Here is a 22,347-nt window from a genome sequence, read left to right on the forward strand (position 1 = left end):
CTAACACAGTCCAAGGACTTACCGGTTGTTAGGTTAATTGGTCATTGGACATTTTCCTGTGAATAGGTTCGGGTTAAATTGGAGAATTTCTGAGCGGCGTGGGGCGAATAGCTGTCAGGCCTATTTCACGCTAAACGTCAATAAGTAAAGAAATAGATAAACCGAGAGCGGTAGTACGTGGAAAGAGTTCCAGGGGTGACGGTAGTGGTAGATGCAGGGACACTTAATAAACTCTTAGACAGCTCATGGATGATAGAATTATGTATGAGGGAAAATTAGATTATTCCGAGAGCAGGTTAAAATCTCACCATCTTGCGCCAAATGACCGGTACTGTATTATATTGCTCTACATCGATGTTGTCTGAGCTAATACTGCTCCCAAGAGTATAGGCAGGTTGTGGAGACTACGTGTAGATCGGATACTGAGATATAAGGACCCTGCTAGAATAAAGTGCATGTACTATCAGCCTGAACGAGCTTGGTTGCAGTTTGTTTCCACTGAAACTGCGAAGTCTCAGGTGACTCCTAATAGAAGGGTATAATGTTATTGAAGGCCGTAATGGACAGAGAAAATTACATTCTTTTTTCTGTGTTTGCATATTTAGTACGAGAGTGTATATAACTAACTTCAGAGATATTTTGTTTAAGGAGTTGTGCGTGTCAGTTTTTTTTTTCTGTTGCTGTTGCTTCATAGATAATGATGCTAGGTGCCTTGAGAGCGCTGCCAGGGAAGATTTATAACTGAGTTGGGTTCTGAAGAATTTGTAGGACCGCTGTAGAAGCGGTCTGCGACCCAACGACGTAAAAGATTAACTGAATTTTATTTTTCAGAGTTCGTCCTCCACTCAAGTCTGTATTTGTACGTGACATTCCTTCCTTCTAATCGAGATTCGTTTTGGTATATAGGGAGTTATCTCATCGATTACAATTACGTACTTATCGGAAAATATTTTGCAATGAAACATGTACACTAAAGGGAATAAATCAACGAATGTCTTTTGAACAAAAATAAATCTACAGAATACGCAGAAATTTCCGCTCATATTCCACTAAGTGTCAGTATATCTAAAATAACTAATGTCCCCGTTGAAAGAAATCGGTTGATCCGTTAACTAAGTCTGGCGCCCCTCCCCCTCTCTCTCTCCCCCCGCCCTCTCTCTCCCTCCCCACCCCCTGTCTCTCTCACACTCTAATTCACATAGGGGGAAAACCATGATGAGCTGATTTAGATAAGCACCAGATACTTAATAGACGTTTCCCTAATAGAATACAGCATAAATAACTTGAGAAACATGCAAAATCATTCGTCAACATGCTTCAGAGATATTTCATATTCTAATGAAAATTTCTGCCTAAGAAAAGAAAATAATAAAAGAAGGCCGCACGTTAGTCTCAATACATCTTGCTCCACTACTTTTAATTTTACTTAGGAAATGTTTTAAATTTCATGTTTTACAACAACATCGGTAGCTATCAGCATTATTTTCCGATGAAGTACAAATATCACGAATGGCATCTTCCATAGAACAGTCAGACATGCTGTTTTCATATTTTAAACCAGGCGATTCTGTGTTTCTAAAGTTACTCTCGCTGCTCCATGTATTCGTTTACCCACAATATTTCTTTGAATATATCTATGGTATCAGTGATACCATCCTGTTGTAAGAGTCACTCCTTATAACAATGGTCAGTGAGGCACAGACAGGTCCGTATTTACCGACAGGAACCTTTATTGCTTAAAGTAAGCAGTACGTGAATTCACACAATAAATGTCGTATGTTCACACCCACTCCGTTTCCTTGATTCTTCTGAATAGTCATAGAACACCAGAGGATTACTTGGGCAAAGGGATCTCCGCTATCCACGCGTTCTTCGTAGTCCCGACTTACTCGCCACGTATTCCCAGCAGGGTTGCTCACGCTTGCGTCAGCGATGGTAATTGTTCGAACATTGTACAGGATGCGTACACATTTATATCGATTCTTTATCAAATCAAATATTGCATTCCAGTGTCATTGGCAAAGGTTATCTGCCTTTCCTTAAATTCCTTGTTATTGCTCTGCTCCAATCCAGCACCCATTTATTGTTCTCTTGCCATCAAAAACAGTCGATGATATATGACTCTTTGATCCCAATCAGCAACCAGCTCGAATAACTGCACGCAAGCACCAAGCCTAACATTCACACGTTTGCATGTTCTATGCAACAGAGCAGTATCATACAATGTTTTTTTTTTTTGAAATTGAAATCAAGTCCAGCAGTTTACCTGGAGCACCATTAGGTCATCTTCAAAATGTTGACCAAGCCAAGCACTTCAAGCTGACAATATGGAAAATAGAGTGTTTTCACAAAATGGCCGACTTCATTACACAGCATGCGGAAGGAACAAAGAACTGTCAGTCTGCTTCCACTGTCCTCGATTAATTCAAATTCACTGATTTCTAGACTCCAAGATAGAGCTATCGGATTAACTTTCTTCGATACATTGAGAGCAGAATATATGTTTATTTGTCTTTTTTTTTTCTTTTTATGCTTGAATTGGTCTGCAATTTATCACTGAGGCACGGTGTACGTTAGACTGAGCAGACGTTGAATGGACAGAGTTTTAGTGAAAGGAGTAAAATGTAATAAAGTCAATACATATGTATGAATAGAAACACAGGAGAATGACGGAGCAATAAGTATGAGACCCCAACGTTTCAGTATTCATCCTCGGCAGCCAGAATGTCACTTATATCTGCATAACCACATACATAATTGTAGGTCTTTCTGACTGGTTCTATCTATCAATCTATCTACCTGCCTAACTATCTATCTATCTATCTATCTATCTATCTATCTATCTATCTATCTATCTATCTATCAACCAATCTATCTATTTATCTATCTACCTGCCTATCTATCTATATATTTACCTATCTCCCTGTCTCTGTGCTTGTTACGATCTGTGCCTGTAATTTATTGGAAACGTTTTACAGTTTGTGTATTTTGTCAGATCCGTAGTTTTCACTATTCGCTTTTATGCAGGTTTTAGAAATATCTTAACACATCTGCAAAACATAACATAATCCAGGTACGTTGGTTTTTGCATGTTATTCAAAGTAGATGCTCTCGATCACCTCAACGATTTATACTGCCATTCATACAAGCAGCCAACTGCGAGAAAATATACTATTTTTTTTCTCGCCTAACCATTAATATCCCGTAATCGTTGACTCTGGAACCGAGGTCCGTCCATGCAGTCACTTCTGCAAATGTTCGTGTTAGCTACCCCAAGATCATTGAAATTGCATCTTTCACAATGACATTTTTAACCATTGGTATTTATTAAATAGCATTTAAAAGTGGACAGAACGTGTTAAGGTCTGTAGGAGGTATGAATCAAAGTATATTTTTACAAATACCTTGCTGCGCAAAGAAAGCACAGTTGACATGATCTATATGTTACCTAATTAAGTGTAATCTCAAGTAAATCTAAACTCTCTTACAGTCGGGTATGAGGTATTTGCAGATTTGAGCCACATCATTAACATATAGATGAAGAAGGGAAATAACAAAAAAAGAATAGCTGTTGCAATGCGTCTGCATTTATTTCATTTTCCACACGTGGCAAATGTAACAAATTAGTTCGCCATCACCGATCACATACCTCGGGCATTCATGTTTAGCTTACTCAGAATAACTGTCAGCATCAGTAGCTCGAAATTACTGAGAAATGTTCTGAAATTGAAAATCACAGTGGATTGATCGTCTTCAAAAACGTTATGCTATTCATGATCTGGAACAGTGATGTTTATTTCACTGAGTGGGATAATAATCATGATAGCCGTGAATCACGTGGCAGAAGGCTGTTAAATGTTAAGTGTAGTCGTTGCGTTTATTTTTAATTGCTACCAGCTTTGAAGGTGTGACTCAAGCTGATTGTGCTGTGGGTGGTGTAACATCGCTTAAGCAAATAGACCTCTCAGCCCACAGGCTCCGCCCACAATCGCGCCCAGGTACTTGGTTGCTTAAATATCAGCCATCGCTCCACAGTTCAAACTCCCCGCAGTCGGATGCCGTCAAGTGCTGTGCAGAGTCGCCCCGTTTGAAATCGTCAGGAGGATGAAATCGCTGCCTTTAATCGGCGTGTTCCTGGCTTTATTAACCCGTGCGTAGATTGGGTTGGAAATATCTCTCACTCTCTCTCATTCAGTCAATCTTCCATTGCGTTCAGTTTTACGTTATAAATTCTAAAGACAAGATCACTGTCTGAAAATTGATTTTCAGGTTTCTTCCTTTGTATTTAACCTACAGGTGTCCATTCCGATGTCGTGTTAACTCAGCCCCCGTTGGAGACTGCCAGACCCGGAGGATCAGTGAAGCTCACCTGTAAAACCAGCGGGTTTGATCTCGATAGCTACTCTATGTATTTGGTCCGTCAGGTCACCGGACAGGGGTTGGAATGGCTCCTTACATACTACAGTTCTTCATACCAGTATTACGCCCCGGGGATCCGGAACAGATTCACTCCGTCCAAAGACTCCACAAACAATATTTTCACCGTTGATGTGACCCAGCTACAAACGGACGATACCGCTGTCTATTACTGTGCGAGAGACACAGTGCGGCGAACAAGAGTCTAGCCTGTACAATTACGGTGAGATGAAACACTGTGTTTTCTATCATAACCTATCAGTGATTCATTATTCTATTTGCAATAGTGGCAGGACATAAAATGCGCACACATGTTCCTCAATGATTTATTCGCAGTATCACACCTAATATCAAATGCACTGATGTGACATTTTATTCCTGTTTCTCCTCTTTGACATCAGCTGTTCATAATTGTGGAGAAGAACATTTCATTTGATCCAATGTGAACGGTGCAGGGAGAGAGAAATGATGGGTTGTATTTAAATTCGATCCTCTTTGTGAACTGTTGGATAACGTAAAATAGATTCAAAGCCTATTTCAAGAGAAACTTGTGCGTTTTAGTGTCTGCTGTTTTTTGTTACGGTCTGTCTCACTGTGCGTATATAGTGGGTACACTGTGCTGTAAACAGCGCATTTCCCGTACAAAAACCTGGGCAGGTAGTCTACTGCTTTTTGACCACACCAGCACAGCAGAAGAGGCTGCCGAATAGACATTGAAATAAATCGATGTGGCATTTATATATATCGCTAAAAAAAACAACAAAATCAAAAAAATTGTCGTGATGTTCCATCAAAGCGAAGTCATCTACGGATAGAATGCGAAATGACAACATTAGCGGACAAGCTGCAGATTATTTGTCAGAGTTTGTCTCACTGAGGAGGCACCATGTTGACGGTGACAGACGGTAAGAAGCAATTTTTTTTTCAAAAAGTGTTCCAACTGAAATTTAATTTCATATTTAGTTTGTGATTTTGATTACTCTTTCCTCTGATTATGTTTTGGCTTCAATTGAACTTTCGATTAATGTCTCTTTGTGAAATAATTTGTGATTTGTCGCAAAGAGATTGTGGAATTCAGCTTAAAATACTAAAATATTCGTGATTTAGTACTCATTTGCTGAATTAAATAATAGCCTATCTCCTTTTCAACACCCCAATGCTCTCAGTTTTTTTTTTGGAATTGCAGCTTTGATAAACCTGAACAATATGTGTCCATCCTGTACAATGGAAGATATTCCATTTCAATCTATTTCTCCCATCCACGGAGAATAAAACAGAACACAAATGAGAGTATAATAGAACCTTGTTTATGAACATATGCATTCATTAGTGGAACTGCATTATCGACCAGTGAACCAGCTCCCAACATGGCTTGCAGACGGGAAGTTGTTTTTTTCTCTAACCAAAAACTGCAGAACTTCGAGAATCACAGACTCTATGCTGATTTCACATTCGTCATTGTCCACTTTACCGGTCAACGCTAAAGGATTTTTTTTATCATTACTTAAATAGGTGCTCTACCTCCTCTGGTAGTGCATATATGTTTCCTATTTCATACGTGTCCGGCCCTAGACTCGAATTACTTAGCCACCTGTCATTCCTATGTGGGCAGAACGTCTTGGATGATTCGTTAATCCCACTCGGCTAGCATTCTCATGTCTGAATCTGGCACACATAAAACCCTTCTTTAATCGTTTCCTGCCGACTTTAGAAATCTCAAGAGCCCTATCTGAACTTTACATCCAAGCTCCGATGTATGAGTTCTTCGCTGAATGCTCCATCGTCATATCATCCATCTTCCCTTACCCATCTGTCCGTTCCTTGCTTCAATGTGACAAGCCTTCCAGAACTCTTTTACAGATGTTCTTTAAACTACCAAGAGGTCTCCATCCGATATTTCCATGAGTATATCATTTGCCAATTTATAGACCCAAGGTTCTTCCTGACAACATCAGACTCGACTCTCCTACGGTTCAACACTTGCATATACTGACTGCTCATATTTGTCCAATGCTACTGGTCAGGGAGTCATAGTTGCAACCTATGAAATGCTTACCCAACCGAAGACCTGTCACTTGAAAAAGTTCAGCAACAGGTTCCAGACAATACGTCATCTCCTCTCGTTGACATGTCTTCTTACTATATCACCAATCTATCATGGATATATCTATCACATTCTGCTCCATCAAATTATATGATACTGGAACAGTCCCAAACCATATTAAGAACTTTCATTCGAGTGCATGACAATAAGCCCGTTACGTTTGTAAAGTTTCAAAATCTGCCTCCCATCCTACTCGTGTGCTTCTGTTGCGTCCTGTGTGGGGATAATAGAATACATTCAACAGTGTGGTTACATAATTTCTGTTCAAACCTTCTCTCACAAAATCTTAGTAAAGTGTCTTTCCATGGCCTCATTCGAGACGCAGTTGTGTTAAAATCCCTCATCACCAATGCTGCTCCCCCACCTCTTTTAACTCCCTCTCTCTCCCTTTTGAAAAAAAAAATACCTCAACCATTTCTGCCCTTGTGGCACATTACTCTCTGTAATTGCAACATCATCTCTTTTTTCAAGATCTGATGCATGATCTGATTATATCATACTTTTTCATGAGAATCCATTACGTTTCAACCTATTCAACAGACTATCTTTTCTCTTAGTCTCTTTACAATCTCTCTGCCCAGCCCCAGCGAACATTAGTTAATCCTAACCAACAGCTCTGAAAAAACAACCCCTATGACTTCTGGTTGAACACATCCCCTTTATACAGGACAATCTTTCCAATAAAAGATTTCAGTTCTCCGCATATCTGCAACCCATCCCCTGTTACACCTCTGTGGCCACCCCTTTCCCGGTAGGGACAGGAGATTATCTCTCCAAAGATAACTGAAATGTTGAACTCTCCACCTCATTGCACATTTGAAACGGCCTTCTTAGGGGCCTTGCAGGGTGGGGGAGCCCACAATCATGGAGACAGGAAAATGCATTGTATGGAAAATATTTTCAACTCTCCACAACGAAATACCTATTTGTACTACAGCTGTTTACCAGAATATGGTGTGGCATGTGCAGATATTGCGTCGGAAGAAAGAAAAATTCAATTGATTTCGTTTCTTGCTTGTGTCGTGCAATCATCGATGATTAACTGTTTAACATATTAAAACCAATTTCAAATGCATTTATTTACCTCAAGTTCAAAAGGTGTATCATCCAAACGTTGTTATCTCCGTGAACACCCCTGAAGATATTAAGAAGAGCAGACAAGGGACCGCAGTCTGTTCTCTGACCGACTTCCAACCGGCGCACTTCACCGTGACCTGGCTGAAAAATGGACAGCCGGTGAATTCCGGCGTCCTCACCTCCCCTGCTTTTGACGTGAATGGGAACTTCTCAGCGACAAGCCAGGTGACTTTCACGGCGACGGAATGGTTCGCAGGCTCTGTCTATACCTGCCAGGTTACGCACAAAAATTACATGCAAAGCCGAAATATCAGCGAATTTCCAGGTAAGAGACCTCTCCGGCGAAAGTCTGCATGTCACTGTTAGTGTCGACCTCAGTCCAAAGTTAGAACTTCATTGACTTTAGGACAAACACAGAACAGCATATTATTTTGTTCATAATGTAGGCATCTGATCAGTGACATTAGAGTTGTTCACAACCGCTCTCTGGGAACAGTCCAGAGACCGAGAGATCGGAAATATTCTTGCCCTATTTCAATCTCAGAAGATTAATGTTATATTTCCGATTCAGTTGTGGATTCTTAACTGATGTTCATTTGCCATAGATAACTGCGACAAACTACAAGTAACAATTGAACCACCACCAGTGGAGCAGGTGTTACTGGAGGTGAGCGTCACCTTAACCTGCGTCATCACTAATGCGCCTTACGGCGTCCAAGTGTCCTGGAGGCGAGGAGAGAATGTGTTGAAAACAGAGACTGCCTACCAGCAAGGAGATCCCCTCCATAGCGTGATCAGCCAACTGAATATTTCGACACAAGCTTGGCTGAGTGGGGACTTATTCGAATGCGTGGTTAGCCACGAGGAAATGCCGACACCAAAAAAGGCTTACATCCACAAGGAAAAACGTAAGCTGGGGTTGGTAACATATGTATTTGGGGCGGGGGGGGAGGGGCGGCACTGCTTCACTTTTTCTTTGGGTTAATCAAAACAAATGGTGGAGACCACTCAGCAGGTTGCCAATATCTGCGGAAATAGCCCGGCTGGAGAGTCTCGACATACAAAGTTGGCTTCTTACTCCTCACTGTAGACTCTTCCTTATATGCTGACACTATCGTCGGAATATGAGCTGTTCTTCCATGCTGTTCACTTGGAGTGTAAGACGTGCAGGAAACCAGATACATCAGTGTGAACTTGCTGATATCCGCTTTGCTTACCTTATCACTCCATGAATATCCAAAGTCCTTTCTCCGACACCTTCCTCTTTCACCATCTCTTAGCTGTCCTTTACCACGTCGCAGGAACAATCTTCAAATGAAAGCTTTACTTAGTTTTACCCTTTGCGAATATGTTCAGTGACACATCAAGGAACTGAGAAAGTTCAATTCATCTGACCTGGATAACTGAACGATTCCCATAGTCACGGTCATAGTCATAGTCATAGTCATAGTCATACTTCATTACTCCCGGGGGAAATTGGTTCCCCCGGGATTAATTCCCGTGTTCCAAAAGATAAAGAATGCTATCAAAGTATATGGTTAAACTCTCAGCAGAACCAAGTGGCAGAAAGATTAATATTCATCTGAGGGGTCAAATACTCTCGTAATGCGCCTCAGGTACTTCAAAAACCTGACAGAGGAAAGGGATACTGTCTTCCGTGACAGCTTCTTCTTGTCCCAAAACACAGGCTCGAATACTGAAAACCATCACGGAAGTGAAATGCTGTATACTTTTAATATTTCTGCCGAATCACCATTTCTGCCCGTCTAAACTATCATTATTTCATCTCATTTTCCCGGTATAATAATTCCTCTCCCCGTTTTTATGCAGCTCCACATCCTCAGGAACCATCCGTCTCTGTCCTCCTTCCGCCAACAAGTGAAGAGTCCACAGAGAACACTGTCATCCTCACCTGCTTAGTGAGAGGGTTCTCGCCTCGGGAGATCTTCGTCACGTGGACGGTCCATGACACGCGGGTGGATTCACGTAACTACACGAATACCGCAGTTGCGGAAGAGAACGGCAACAATTCATTCTTCATGTACAGCCTGTTGTCTGTTCGTTCGGAACAATGGTCCCGAGGTGCTTCTTTCTCCTGTGTTGTGGCACATGAAACCCTCCCGATGAAGATCATCTCAAGAACCGTTAATCGGTCCGGTGATAAACCCAGTTTTGTCAACGTATCCCTTGTGCTGTTGGATACTGTCGACTATTGTCAGTGATAATTTTACCACTTGAATTAAATGTTTAAATAAATATCAATAAATATTTTTCCAGCAAATTTTGAACTGTCCCCAAGAGCACTTAATGTATTCCAAAGTTTGGAAAAGTAAGGCCTTAGAGGGTTTCGAGTCTTTTTTAAACATGGACCCTAATACACCAAGTGTTGTAAGACAATTTATACCTCCGTCATCAGAGGATTACAATACACGTTTGAACACAGTTTCTCCAGATTTAGATCCAGCGTGCTGGGACTACCTATTTCCGTTTTCTCGCGTCCCATTGAGATTCACAACGGTAGAATAGCGTCAGTCATTGCGCTTTGCAGTGAAAATCGGTCCTGGGAAAAAGTGTAACACATTTTGCAACCCGAGAGGAGCTCACAATTTTTGCACTAGTCAGTGATGAGTTTCCCATACATACAATAGAATACAAAGGCACTTCTGGATTTTAAAAAAAAACACACACGGTCGGAATCAGATAAATGATCATCCTGGCCTGATTATAAAGAGTACACTCAAAGGGGCGCCAAGTTCTTGAGGCGAACGTTTCCTAAAATGCTGTTTACAACAACTGAAATATATGCACAACACGGTAGTCGCAGAAATGTGGTTTCAAGAGCAGGTCAACGACGCACACCTGCACATCACCCAAATACCTCAGAACTTGGACGTAGTCACTATCAAGCACGTAAATACATATTTATCAATAAACAGGGAGAATATTGTATTCCTAAATTGTGCATAAAAGTGAATATACGACATTGCTATTTAAGTCTGGAGCAAAGTAACCATTAACAATTCGTTTTCATGAATATTAACCAAGATATATAAATTAAAGAAATGGGCCAATAGTTGAGAACAGAATGTCGAGGGATCTTTTCTGGGAGGAATCTCAAGCTCGCGCATTTAATTTTCTACTGAGTAAATGTGCTCGAATGTATCATTGTATTAGTGGATCTGTGGACGCAAAATATATGAAACTTAAGTAAGGATCTAGGGTAAGATTCAAGTACCAACTTGGTCAATATAAGATCAGCTCTCTGATTAGATTAGTCTGATTGACCACTTTTCTTTTAACATGACTTTCTGGCAAGTGTAGGAGAGAGAATATGTCTATATAGGTTTCTATCATTCATTATTTCACTATCCTCTTTTATTACACATCAGTGAATGAAACTTCAGTAAAATGCAAGCACAGAAACCTTGGTTGAGACATATACATAAGTATGTTTAAGCTTACATCAGCATTAGGGTTACCGAAATACTAATTTTAAAATTTCATTAATAAAACAGATAATCGTGTCCGTAATCTCTTAATCATAACATACACACAACCAAAATTACCACATCTGTTCTAAATCAACAGATAAATTTGAGAGGAAATTCATAAATTGACAAGCTGGAGGCACTATCGGTTCAGCGGACATGTCTGGAAACACGTAAACAAGGCGACCAGTAGTTGTACATGCGCACGTACAGAGAGACGTCGGTGAATAAATATAGAGGCACGCAACTCTATGAAAAAAATACCAATATTCACATTAGCCTACACTAAAATAAATACTTCAGCGCAATTCCCCACAGATGGATTTCGGACTGAGTCTTACAGCAGCAACACAAACATTTGATAGTATACATGAAATCTCACTAACTTATATTAGCAAATACATTATCCAAGTCGCAATATTTTACAAATTCTCTCTGATATCTATTTTAAATCATAAGGTTTTGTCAGCCTTATTTCTTTCTCTATTTCTGCCCATGAAATTGTGTCAACGATTTCTCAGGTGTGAATTTTGAAAACTAATATTATCAAACGTAATAAACCAATGAACCCTTGTGGACAACAACATTAATTACTTTCAAATACAGCTCACAAATAACCGGAGTTAACTCTTATACACAATGTTATACAAATACAAGAATAAGAACTTTATAAATTTAACAACTCGTGCATTTTCACTGAAATTCAGAAATCACTTTATAATTGTTGTCAACAATTTTTGGTAATGATTACATTGACACTGAAATTTCATGGGAAATTAATTATGTAAATACAACTATATCGTGTTAACTATAAGCAAAATAAGAAATAAATGAGATCTTTCAGTGGACAACAACCTGAATGTATGTCATTTCTGCTCTCGGTAGATTTTGCAGAAGACATCCGGATTGAAGACTATGGGGAAGACACAGAGAACTTATGGACGACTGCTTCCACATTCATCATCTTGTTCTTCCTGAGTATTTCCTACAGCGCTGCCCTAACTTTAGTGAAGGTGAGAACATTTAGTTCACTTATCTTTTCCTGCATTTGGAGATGATGACTAAATGTCGATGACGTTAACATCGTCCGGGGCCTAAAATCTTAGGCTATTGCTGCATTTGTGTTTTCTTTATTTCTGTTGTTTTCACAGGTGAAGTGATCGCTCGAAAATAGGAAGGAGCGGATTTTTCTTACTGAACTATTCACATCTGAGATAACATGCAAGAATGTACCACCATTTGAAGCTAGCAAAGCCATGGACTGAATTCCTGTTTTACAGCTGGAATGTTCATCACCGCAACTTTACAGTTATTCATTAAAGCTTTATAACATGCACACATAAGTCCATTTTTTCCATGAATTATATCACATGTTCGGTTTCTTTAACCACGACTCTCTTCGTGTATTCTGGCATCCAGTGCACTTGTGCAACAAAAACAAAATAAATAAATAATTTTCAGAGACAGCTCATGGATTGTTTCATTCCTTTCGCCATATGGGAACAACACTCAATAATCACAATGTGTGCTCAACATGTTGTTCTGAATTGAGAAGGCGGTTAACGAGAAAGGAAGTAAGCACAGGATCTCGTGAGTAGTAATCTCTTAATTGAAGTTTGTGGAATACCCCGGTAATCGTAAGGATATAGTTATAACATAGGTAAATGCATTGTAATGATTTGGTTCAGGCCCCAGGGTTTCAGATTGTGAATGTGAATATATGACCAGAAACGTTGATGCTGTCGGAAGCAGTGAAGAGACCTAAAATGTACCGTTGTGCGCAAAAGTCGGGAGCTGGAATAGAACAACACCTTCACTCGACCTAGTATCATAAGGCATGCTCCCTAATCCTGACAACGTCCTAGTAAATCTCCTCTGCGCCCTTTCTATAGTTTCCACATCCTTCCGGTAATGAGGCGACCAGAACTGCCAAAGACCTCCTTGTGGCCTCCGGGATAACAATGAGCAGATAAGCAGGTAGCTTTTGGGAATTTGCCAAAATAGCATGGTTGATAACATTGGGATTTCAATTTCCCTGCTCAATAGTTTGTATTCAATGTCCCGAATAATTATAGACAATTCCTTAGCACAAAAGCTGCAGATGTGGCTGAAACTATGAGGTATGCCATTGGAGTCTGTGACGTGGAAGGTATTCGTTTTATCTCAAGTTTGCTAAGCTTGCTTTCTCAATAGCAGCTGCATTGGAAAGTTGTAAGTAAACTCGAACTATATTGCTTTATCTAACTTGTGGTTTCAAATGGAAGTCCGACTTCAGTTTTTAAAATGTAAATAGAGAGCAGATTGAAGACATCAAAGCCCTCTTTGGAAAACGATTTTGCAAATTAGCTGTATATTTGCTGAGAGTCACTGCACTTGCTTTAAAGTATAAGGAAAGTATAAGGCAGTGATCTGTTTAACTTTGGTTATTTCAGACAATGATTCTTCGTTCCAGCATGCTCGTAGAACAAATGCGTAATATAATATCGAATACCAATAACTGATATGTTTATAGGAGAAAAAAGTGTCTGAACTCAACGAAGTTACTTAGACAGAAATTTTAGTATATCGCGAATATCAATGTTCCCAAAAGATGTTTCCAAACTTGTTTGTCTGTGTCTTTGTTATATATTCTCAGGAATGGGACCATTGTTTTCGAAAATCGTCTTTGTTTTTTTTTCAATCTACTTTATCCTTTGTGTACTCGAATCATTAAAAGATAGAAACATGGAAACCCTACAGCACAATACAGGCACTTATTGTGCTGTATCTGAAAAAAAAAAAAAAACAGGGCTATGGGTAAGTCTAGGTAGTTCTAAGGTAAGGCATATTTCGCCCACAAAGCTGTGCGGAACATGTTCTTACCTTAGAACTACATAGACTTACCCATAGCCCTGTTTTTTCTCGGCTCCATGTACCTATCCAGGAGTCTCTTAAAAGGTTTTATTGTTTCTGCCTCCACCAACGCCGCAGGCAGCCCATTCCACGCAATCACCACTCTCTGCGCAACAAAACTTATCCCTGACATCCTCCTTGTACATACTTCCAAGCACCTTAAAACTATCCCCTCTCGTTTAAGCCATTTCAACCTTGGGTAAAAGCCTCTGAAGATCCACGCGATCAATGCATCTCATTATCTTGTACACGTCTCTCAGTTCACCTGTCATCGTAAGTCGCTCCAAGGAGAAAAGGCCCAGTTCACTCAAACTATTCTCTTAAAGCATGCTCCCTAATCCAGGAAACATCCTTGTAAATCTCCTCTGCACCCGTTTCTGTAGTTTGGACTTCCTGTAATGAGGCGAACAGAGCTGAGCACAGTACTCCAAGTGGGTTCTGAGCAGGGTCCTATAGAGCTGCAACATTACCTCCTGGCTCTTAAACTCAATCCCATAATTGGTGAAGGATAATGCACCGTATGCCTTCTGAACCACAGAGTCAACTTGCATAGCAGATTTCAGCGTCCTATGTACTCGGACCCCAAGATTCCTATGATCCTCCTTACTGCCAAGAGTCTTACCATCAATGCTATATTCTGCCATTATGTTTGACAAACCCAATTGAACCAGCTCACACTTCTCTGGGTTGGGATCCATCTGCCATTCCTCAACCCTGCTTTGCATCCTATCAATGTCCCGCTGTAAACTCTGACAGCTCTCCACACTCTCCACAGCACCCCCAACCTTTGTGTCATCAGACAATGTAATAACCCATCCAGCCATTTTCTCATTCAAGTCACTTATAAAAATTACCAAGAGTTGTGGACACAGAACAGAAACTTGAGGCACACCGCTGGATACCGACCTCCATGCACAATATGACCTACCTACAACCACTCTTAGCCTTCTGTGGCAAGCCAGTTCTGTATTCACACAGCAATGTCCCCTTGTATCCCATGTCTCCTTACTTTTTCAATAAACTTTGCAAAGGCTACCTTATCAAATGGCTTTCTGAAATCCATATACACTACATCTACGGCTCTACCTTCCTCAATGTGTTTACACACATCCTCAGAACATTCTATCAGGTTCATAAGGCGCGACGTCCTTTTGACAAAGCCATGTTGAATATTCCTAATCATATTATGCCTCTGAAAATGTTCATTAATCCTGCCTCTCAGGATATTGTCCATCAACTTTGCAAACACTGAAGTAATACTCACTGGTCTATAATTTCCTGGGCTATCTCTATTCCTTTTCTTGAATAAGGGATCAACTTGCACAACCCTTCAATCCTCCAGAACCTCTCCCGTCCACATTGATGATGCAAAGATCATCATCAGGGTCTCAGCAATCTCCACCCTCGTTTCCCGTAGTAGCCTGGGTTACATACCGTCTGGGCCCGGTGACATCCAACTTGATAATTTACAAATTCTCCAGCTGAATTACTTAATATCTACATGCTCAAGATTTATAGTCCGCTGCAAGTCATCCCTACAATCGCCAAGATCCTTTTCCGTATTGAATACTGAATCAAGCATTCATTAGGTGCTTCTGCTATTTCCTCCGGTTCCATGCACACTTTTCCAGTTTCACACTTGATTGGTCCTATACTCTCATGTCTTATCATCTTGCTCTTCACATACTTGTAGAATGCCTTGGAGTTTTCCTTCATCCTGTCCGCAAAGGCCTTCTTATTGCCCATTCTGGGTCTCCTGATTTCATTCTTAACCTCCTTCTTGCTAGCCTTATAATCTTGTAGATCTCTATGATTACCCAACATTTTAACCTGTCCTAAACTCTTCTTTTCTTCTTGACTAGATTTACAACAGCCTTTGTACACCACGGTTCTTGTATCCTACCATCCTTTACCTACCTTATCGGAACGTACCTTTGCAGAAGGCCACGGAAATATTCCCTGTATATTTGCCACATTTCTTCCTTACGTTTCCCTGAGAACATCTGTTTCCAATTTAGGCGTCCAAGTTCCTGCCTGACAACCTCATATTTCCTCCTACTCCACTTAAACGTTTCCATAACTTGTCTGTTCCTATCACTCTCCAATGCTATAGTAAAGGAGATAGAATTGCGATCACTATCTCCAAAATGCACTCCCACTGAGAGACCTGGCACATAACCGTGTTCCTTTCCCAATAGCAGATCAAGTACAGCTTGTCCTCTCATCGGTTTATCTACATTTTGTGTTTTTAAAAACCTTCCTGATTACACCTAACCAACTCCGCCGGATCTAAACACCTCGCTCATTAATGATGCCAATCGATATTTGGGAAATTAAAATCTCCCACCACAATAACCCTGTTATGACTACACCTTCACAGAACCTGTCTCTCTCTGTGCTCCTCGATGTCCCTGTTAGTATTGGGTGGTCTATAAAAAAACACCAGGTAGTGTTATTGACCCCTTCCTGTTCCTAACTTTCTTCCACACAGACTCCGTAGACAACCCCTCCATGACCTCCTCCTTTTCTCCAGCCGTGACACTATCCCTGATCAACAGTGCCACGCTTACACGTCTTTTGCCTCAGTCCATGTCCTTTCTGAAGCATCTAAAGCCTGGCAGTTGAAGTAGCCATTTCTGCCCTTGCAAATTCCAAGTCTCTATAATGGCCACAGCATCATAGCTCCAAGTGCTGATTCACGCTCGAAGCTCATCCGCTTTGCTCATAATGCTCCTTGAATTAAAATAGACACATCTCAAACCATCGGTCTGACCGCGTCTCTTCTCTATCACCTACAAAGCTTTCTCTATTTGTGAACTAAACCCCCTTTCTTTCGTCACTTCAGTTTCGATCCACCCAAGATACTGTAGTTTGAACTCTTACCAATATCCTTCGCAAACCTTCCCGCCAGGATACTGGTCCCCTGGAATTCAAGTGCAACTCAGTCTATTTTGTACAGGTCACACCTGTCCCAGTGATACAGAAATCTCAATCCTTGTCCATCGCTCTATTCCCTCAGCCACGCATTTATCCTCCACCTCACTCTATTCCTATACACGTTATCGCGTGACACGGGCAGTAATCCCGAGATTACTACCTTTGAGGTCCTTCTTTCCTAACTCCCTGTAATCTGTCTGCAGAACCTCATCACTTTTCCTAAGCATGTCGGTGGTACCAATATGTACCAAGACCTCTGGCTGTTCTTCTTCCCACTTCGAGATATCATGGACGTGATCAAGAAACAACCCGGACCCTGGCACATGGGAAGCATACTACCATCCGCGTTTCTTTCCTGCGTCCACAGAATCGCCAGTCTGACTCCCTAACTATAGAGTCCCCTGTCATTGCTGCCGTCCACTTCCTTTCCCTACAATTCTGAACCGCAGAGCCAACTCTGTTGGACAACTGTTTCTTCACCAGTTAGACCGTACACGCCCCCCCCCCCACACACCCCCGAACAGTACTCAGACAGGAAACTTATTGTCAAAGGGTGCAACTACAGTGATGCTCCCTCGCCTCTGACTTCACCCGTCCCTCTCCTGACTGTTACCCACTTATCACTCTGTCCTGGCCCCAGAGTGACTCCCTGCCTATAGCTGCTCTCTATCACCTCCTCACTTTCAGTGACCAGACGAAGTTCATCGAGCTGCATATCCATTTCCCTAGCGCGGTTCCTAAGGAGCTGCAGCTCGACGCCCCTGCTGCAGATATGGCCGGTGCAGATGCAGGTGTCTCCAGGACTTGGTGCAGATGCAGGTGTCTCCAGAACCTCCCACATCTGACATCGAGCACAGAAAACCGGCCTCACACACATAAGTCCTGTCTGCATTTTACACAGATAAGCTACATCGCCTCGACCCTTTATCTTCGTAGCCCTGTTGAGCCAAAGCATTCGTACTCTGTCTCCCTCTACTCCGTCGCCCGCTCCTCCGACGCCCGCTGTATAAATCTGTCTTCTTTTTAAAGTCCTCTCTCGGTTATCGCTGGCTGACGTCCACGCGCTTGTGCAGTCGTGCCCCGTTCAAACTGCTGAATAAATAATTTTTGGAAATTGTTTCTGTTTTGGAATTTTTTTCGTGAAGTCTTCGCTGATGCCTTTTGATTTTGTTTGTAAAATTCCGACCCACTGGAATTGTGATACAGTCAATTAAAAGTGAAATACTCTGTCTGTAAAAAATTGTTGAAAAGAATTTATCGTGTCATGCACAAAGCTGATGTCCTGAACGTATTGCAGAAATTATAGATGCTGCTATGAAGTCTGGGGACTGGTTAAACACATAGTTTTAATGACTTCACCCGAAGTGTATGTAAACTTCTGACTTCAACTGCACATCATGAAGTGCTTTTTCTTCGCAAATATCCACGAAAACAGAGAAGTGCCCCAAGAATGAACGACAGTTAAACGTGTGAACCCCAAAGTCCCCAGCCTCCCCGCCCCCGCGCGTAAGCGGCAGCGAGCAACAATCCCCCTCCCCCACCAGCAAAAAAACACGCACATCGGTACAATCACCCAGCCAGACCAAAGTTACCACAGAGTCTTTGCATTTCTTCCGAAATTCCATAACCCACAGATTATTTCTCTCCCTGGCAAGAGAAAGGGAGGTTTTCCCCATTTTCACAACCAGCGGGAGACATTACAACATACCGCTGGTTTGCCATTTTCAAAGGCCATATCGTCGCTTTTTTCCGAGCTCTGTGCCGGAAGATCGCAAAGGCCTTCGAGTCTTCCGACCCACAGCGAATGATTTTCCGGCCTCCCCGACGACACACGCCTCGCCTGCCGTGACACCGACTCCAGATCCTCTCGTCTCCAGAGCCCCAAGATCTTAGACCATAAGACCATAAGGTTTAGGAGCAGAAGTAGGCCAATCTGCCCATCGAGCCTGCTCCACCATTCAATCATGGGCTGATCCACTTCACCCCGTGATCCGCACTCCCTTACTTTCACACTATACCCTTTGATGCCCTGGTAATCAAGAACCTATCTATCTCGGCCTTAAATACACCCAATGACTAGGCATCCACAGCCGCTCGTGACAACAAATCCGACAGATTTACCACCATCTGACTAAAGTAAACTTAGGCTTCCGAACACAATCAAGATTCTCAGACCAAACCTTTAACATGTCCAATAGCGGCCAGTCGCTGAACCCCGAGAACGAGTCCCATTCCCGCAACAGAACCGAAGCCTGCGTGTAACTACAGGTCAGGGTCTTCAAAGGAACCCTGAAAGGAGGCGGGGGGGGGGAGATATTAAAGGTATAAATAGAGCTGGGATATTATAAAAATCCTATTTGAATTTTAAATGTAGTTTTACGTGCTCTTTGTATTGAACCGTTTATAACTGAAGGAAAAACCTGTGTTTTTATCTCCCTTGTTAGACCGAAGCATCTTCTGCATGGTGAAGAGGGGACGCATTGATCCAATAGTGGGTAGTAGCAGGAAAATACATCGCAGACGAAGAAAAATTGAGGAAGGTAAATAGCCTTTGAAGATTGTGTAGATACGTGATAAACTCTCTTCAGTTAATTTACCAGTGGTTACTTTAATTCGATAGGGGTTAAAATCTTCGATTGCCATTCGAACGTTGAGATCAGGAGTCCCAATAACATTAGTTAGTAGTGGTCCAAAACAGAAAGATTTCAACAACTACAATGACGCCACAACTAATACTATAAAATGTTTGACTTCCAGGTTTCCAACAGTTCCTCAGGAAAATGGTGGTAGCTAATACGATCGTGCTCATAAAGCAGCAGGTGCCTTATCCAAATCTCAGTCATCTAATCTAGATAAAGAGCTTTTTAATCAGGTCAAACAGTGTAAAATGCATGCATTTCGATACTCGGAACCACGTACTGTTGTCAAAATATTACACAGACGTTCTGATACAGTATATTCATTACAACAAATGCCGAGGGGATTGACTCTGAAAATGGATAAAAGATACATTGAATTGACCAATGGACTTTGGTCGCACACACTGTTTGAACGTGAAAGGAAGTGTTTCTGGAATTGTCATTAAAACACCTAAGCTCTCGTAGAACAGTAAGTATTCTGCGCTTGGCAATTGTCACCGATTCTTCAAGGCTTACAACACACTCCAGGATTTTTGAATTGTGACCTGACTGTAGTCAGTTTTTAAAATTAGTAAACAGCAGACGTAGATCAGAAATAAAAATACTTTTGTGCGTACCCCCGAAATAGCATGAAGGCTTAAAGTGAATTGATTAATTATTTTTATCAAGTGGATACTGCAGTGATCAGATTGTTTTCTTTTTACTCTTGGTCAGCTCCTGTAATGAAGTTACTGAAAAAAATAGCGCGGTTTTGGAATGGAAATCAGAGCACCCTCAGGATATTACAGCTCTGAAGAAAGCATTAACCACTGCGCCTGCTCTAAAGCCCCCAGCTCCGAGTGAATCATTCTCATTGCAGATGGCCACAACTTCCACCAGACTCTCAGCAATGCTATGGTCAGGAGACACAAAGAAATTTAAGACCTCAGCACATGTTTCATATATGCTCCCGTAATCAGACATGGGGTATAATGTATGTTTAAAAAAAAACAAACTCCTTGATTGATGTTGCAGAATGTGGTTTGCCACGGATAATATTTTCCGCCTGGATAAGTCATGCTCTCTGATAGTATGTACGTTTGTCATAGCCTTACAGAACACTTACTTCTGAGGGAAGCAAGAAGGTTTGTTTTATCTGATAGACACACTTCCGATCATCTGCACTGTTGCGGTATATAATTAAAGAAGCAAAGGGGAAAGATATTGAGTCATAAAGTTAATGGCCCACTCAAAATTGCACCATGAGGGGAATAAGAAGGCAGCTGAGTTTGCGAAACAAGGTGCTTTAAGCGGGCATAAATTGTAGCCGCAAATTGGGTAGATAGGAAGACAGAAGAAACAACAGGTTAAGATTAGGCATTTAACAGAGGAGAAGAAGAAAGATAACGCATCCAAACTATTAATTGACGGAGCATGGCCGGGGCTGTAAAATTTAAGGATGGCGTAGTCCTGTATGAAGTGAAAGTTGTGATCCCAGGGGGACGATGACATCAGACGGCCCACTGGTACATGATCTATTCGGAAACCAGGGATCCTAGACATCCGGGGAGATAGAAAGGAACGGAGTTGCTGGCTTAAGAGCAAGGACAAAATAAGAACATCCTGTCAAGAATTGATTGATCTGCGCATAAAATTATCCTGAGATAAATGCAGAGAATGGAGCCCTTGGAAATACCAGACTATTGGAAAGCTTCTGAAATAGTTTGCGGATAAATTATGATGTGCCGTTGCCACCCAGTCAAGGAGGGCAGATGCATTTCAGCCTGAGACTAACGAACGAGGGAGGGAGGGAGGGAGGGAGGGATGGATGGATGGAGCAAAAAGCAAAATAACAATCGTGTTGGAAATGGAGTTTACTCGCGGGATTACCTCCGTGTATTGAGTTGGTTCAGGGCATGCATTTTATAGCCCAAATAATGCAAAAGATCATGACACTTTTAGGATTAAGCAGAAAGTTTATATGCCGAATAGTTTTCAGTCTTGCGGAATTGTAGAAATAATGAACAGACCATTAAAAATATATGATGCCTAAAATGCAGCAAAAGAATGGAATAACGTGGCCAGTCATTTTAACCTGATGATGATAAGGAATATTCAGTGGCATCAGCGATGTGTTACGCCCCTTATAAACTCATGAACGGAGAGACATCAGTGGACTGGTGGAACTGTTAAGGTTAAATTTGTCCGAACCTGAAACAAATAGGAACGTGTCAGAAAATCGGGCACCGCAGTTGGTGCGAATGGTGAAGGAGGCCATATTATTGGCGGCCGATCAATCAGGAAAAAGGAACAACAACGAAGTAAGGCTTAATTTGACTCAAAATTCAGTCGCATTGAAATACCGTAAGCCCAGGACAAAGGGCGATGATTAAAATGCACCGGCTCCATTTTAAAATCCAAGGTTTGCAGGACGCAATGAAATTACGGACAAACCAAGTCAATCGATATGCAGGATACTGATTTCCCCGGATAGAATTGAATGCTATCACATCAGGCAGTTGAAATTGGTGGAAGGAAAAAAGGAGAACTATGATAATCTCCAAGTACCTATTGATGTACAAGATGGTTGCAATTTTGGAGACTTGACATTTGTTGTTCATGACAGTTATGATTTGGAATATTTGGGTTTAAAAGCTGTTCCAAGAAGAGCAGATCTGACCAAGGGGGATATTGTCCACTTTCTCGGTCTGAGAATAAAATACAAGAAGGAATAATTGAGTCCTACCTCTCCTATACTGAAAAAATTGAATGATGAAATATGGGCGGCTTGAGTCCAAAGTCTATTGTGAACCTA

The 22,347-nt window shown here is 41.4% G+C and overlaps 1 gene segment (V, D, J or C); it reads left to right on the top strand.

Moving 5' to 3' along the window:
• Positions 1 to 5,302: 5,302 nt before the first annotated feature.
• Positions 5,303 to 9,819, top strand: LOC134352460 (Ig heavy chain C region-like). The segment is given in 4 exon segments: positions 5,303 to 5,321; positions 7,611 to 7,922; positions 8,203 to 8,505; positions 9,428 to 9,819. Coding segments are annotated over 4 exon segments (1,026 nt in total).
• The last annotated feature ends 12,528 nt before the right edge of the window (positions 9,820 to 22,347 follow it).

This window comes from Mobula hypostoma, chromosome 10, assembly GCF_963921235.1.
Source record: "Mobula hypostoma chromosome 10, sMobHyp1.1, whole genome shotgun sequence".
NCBI lineage: Eukaryota > Metazoa > Chordata > Chondrichthyes > Myliobatiformes > Myliobatidae > Mobula > Mobula hypostoma.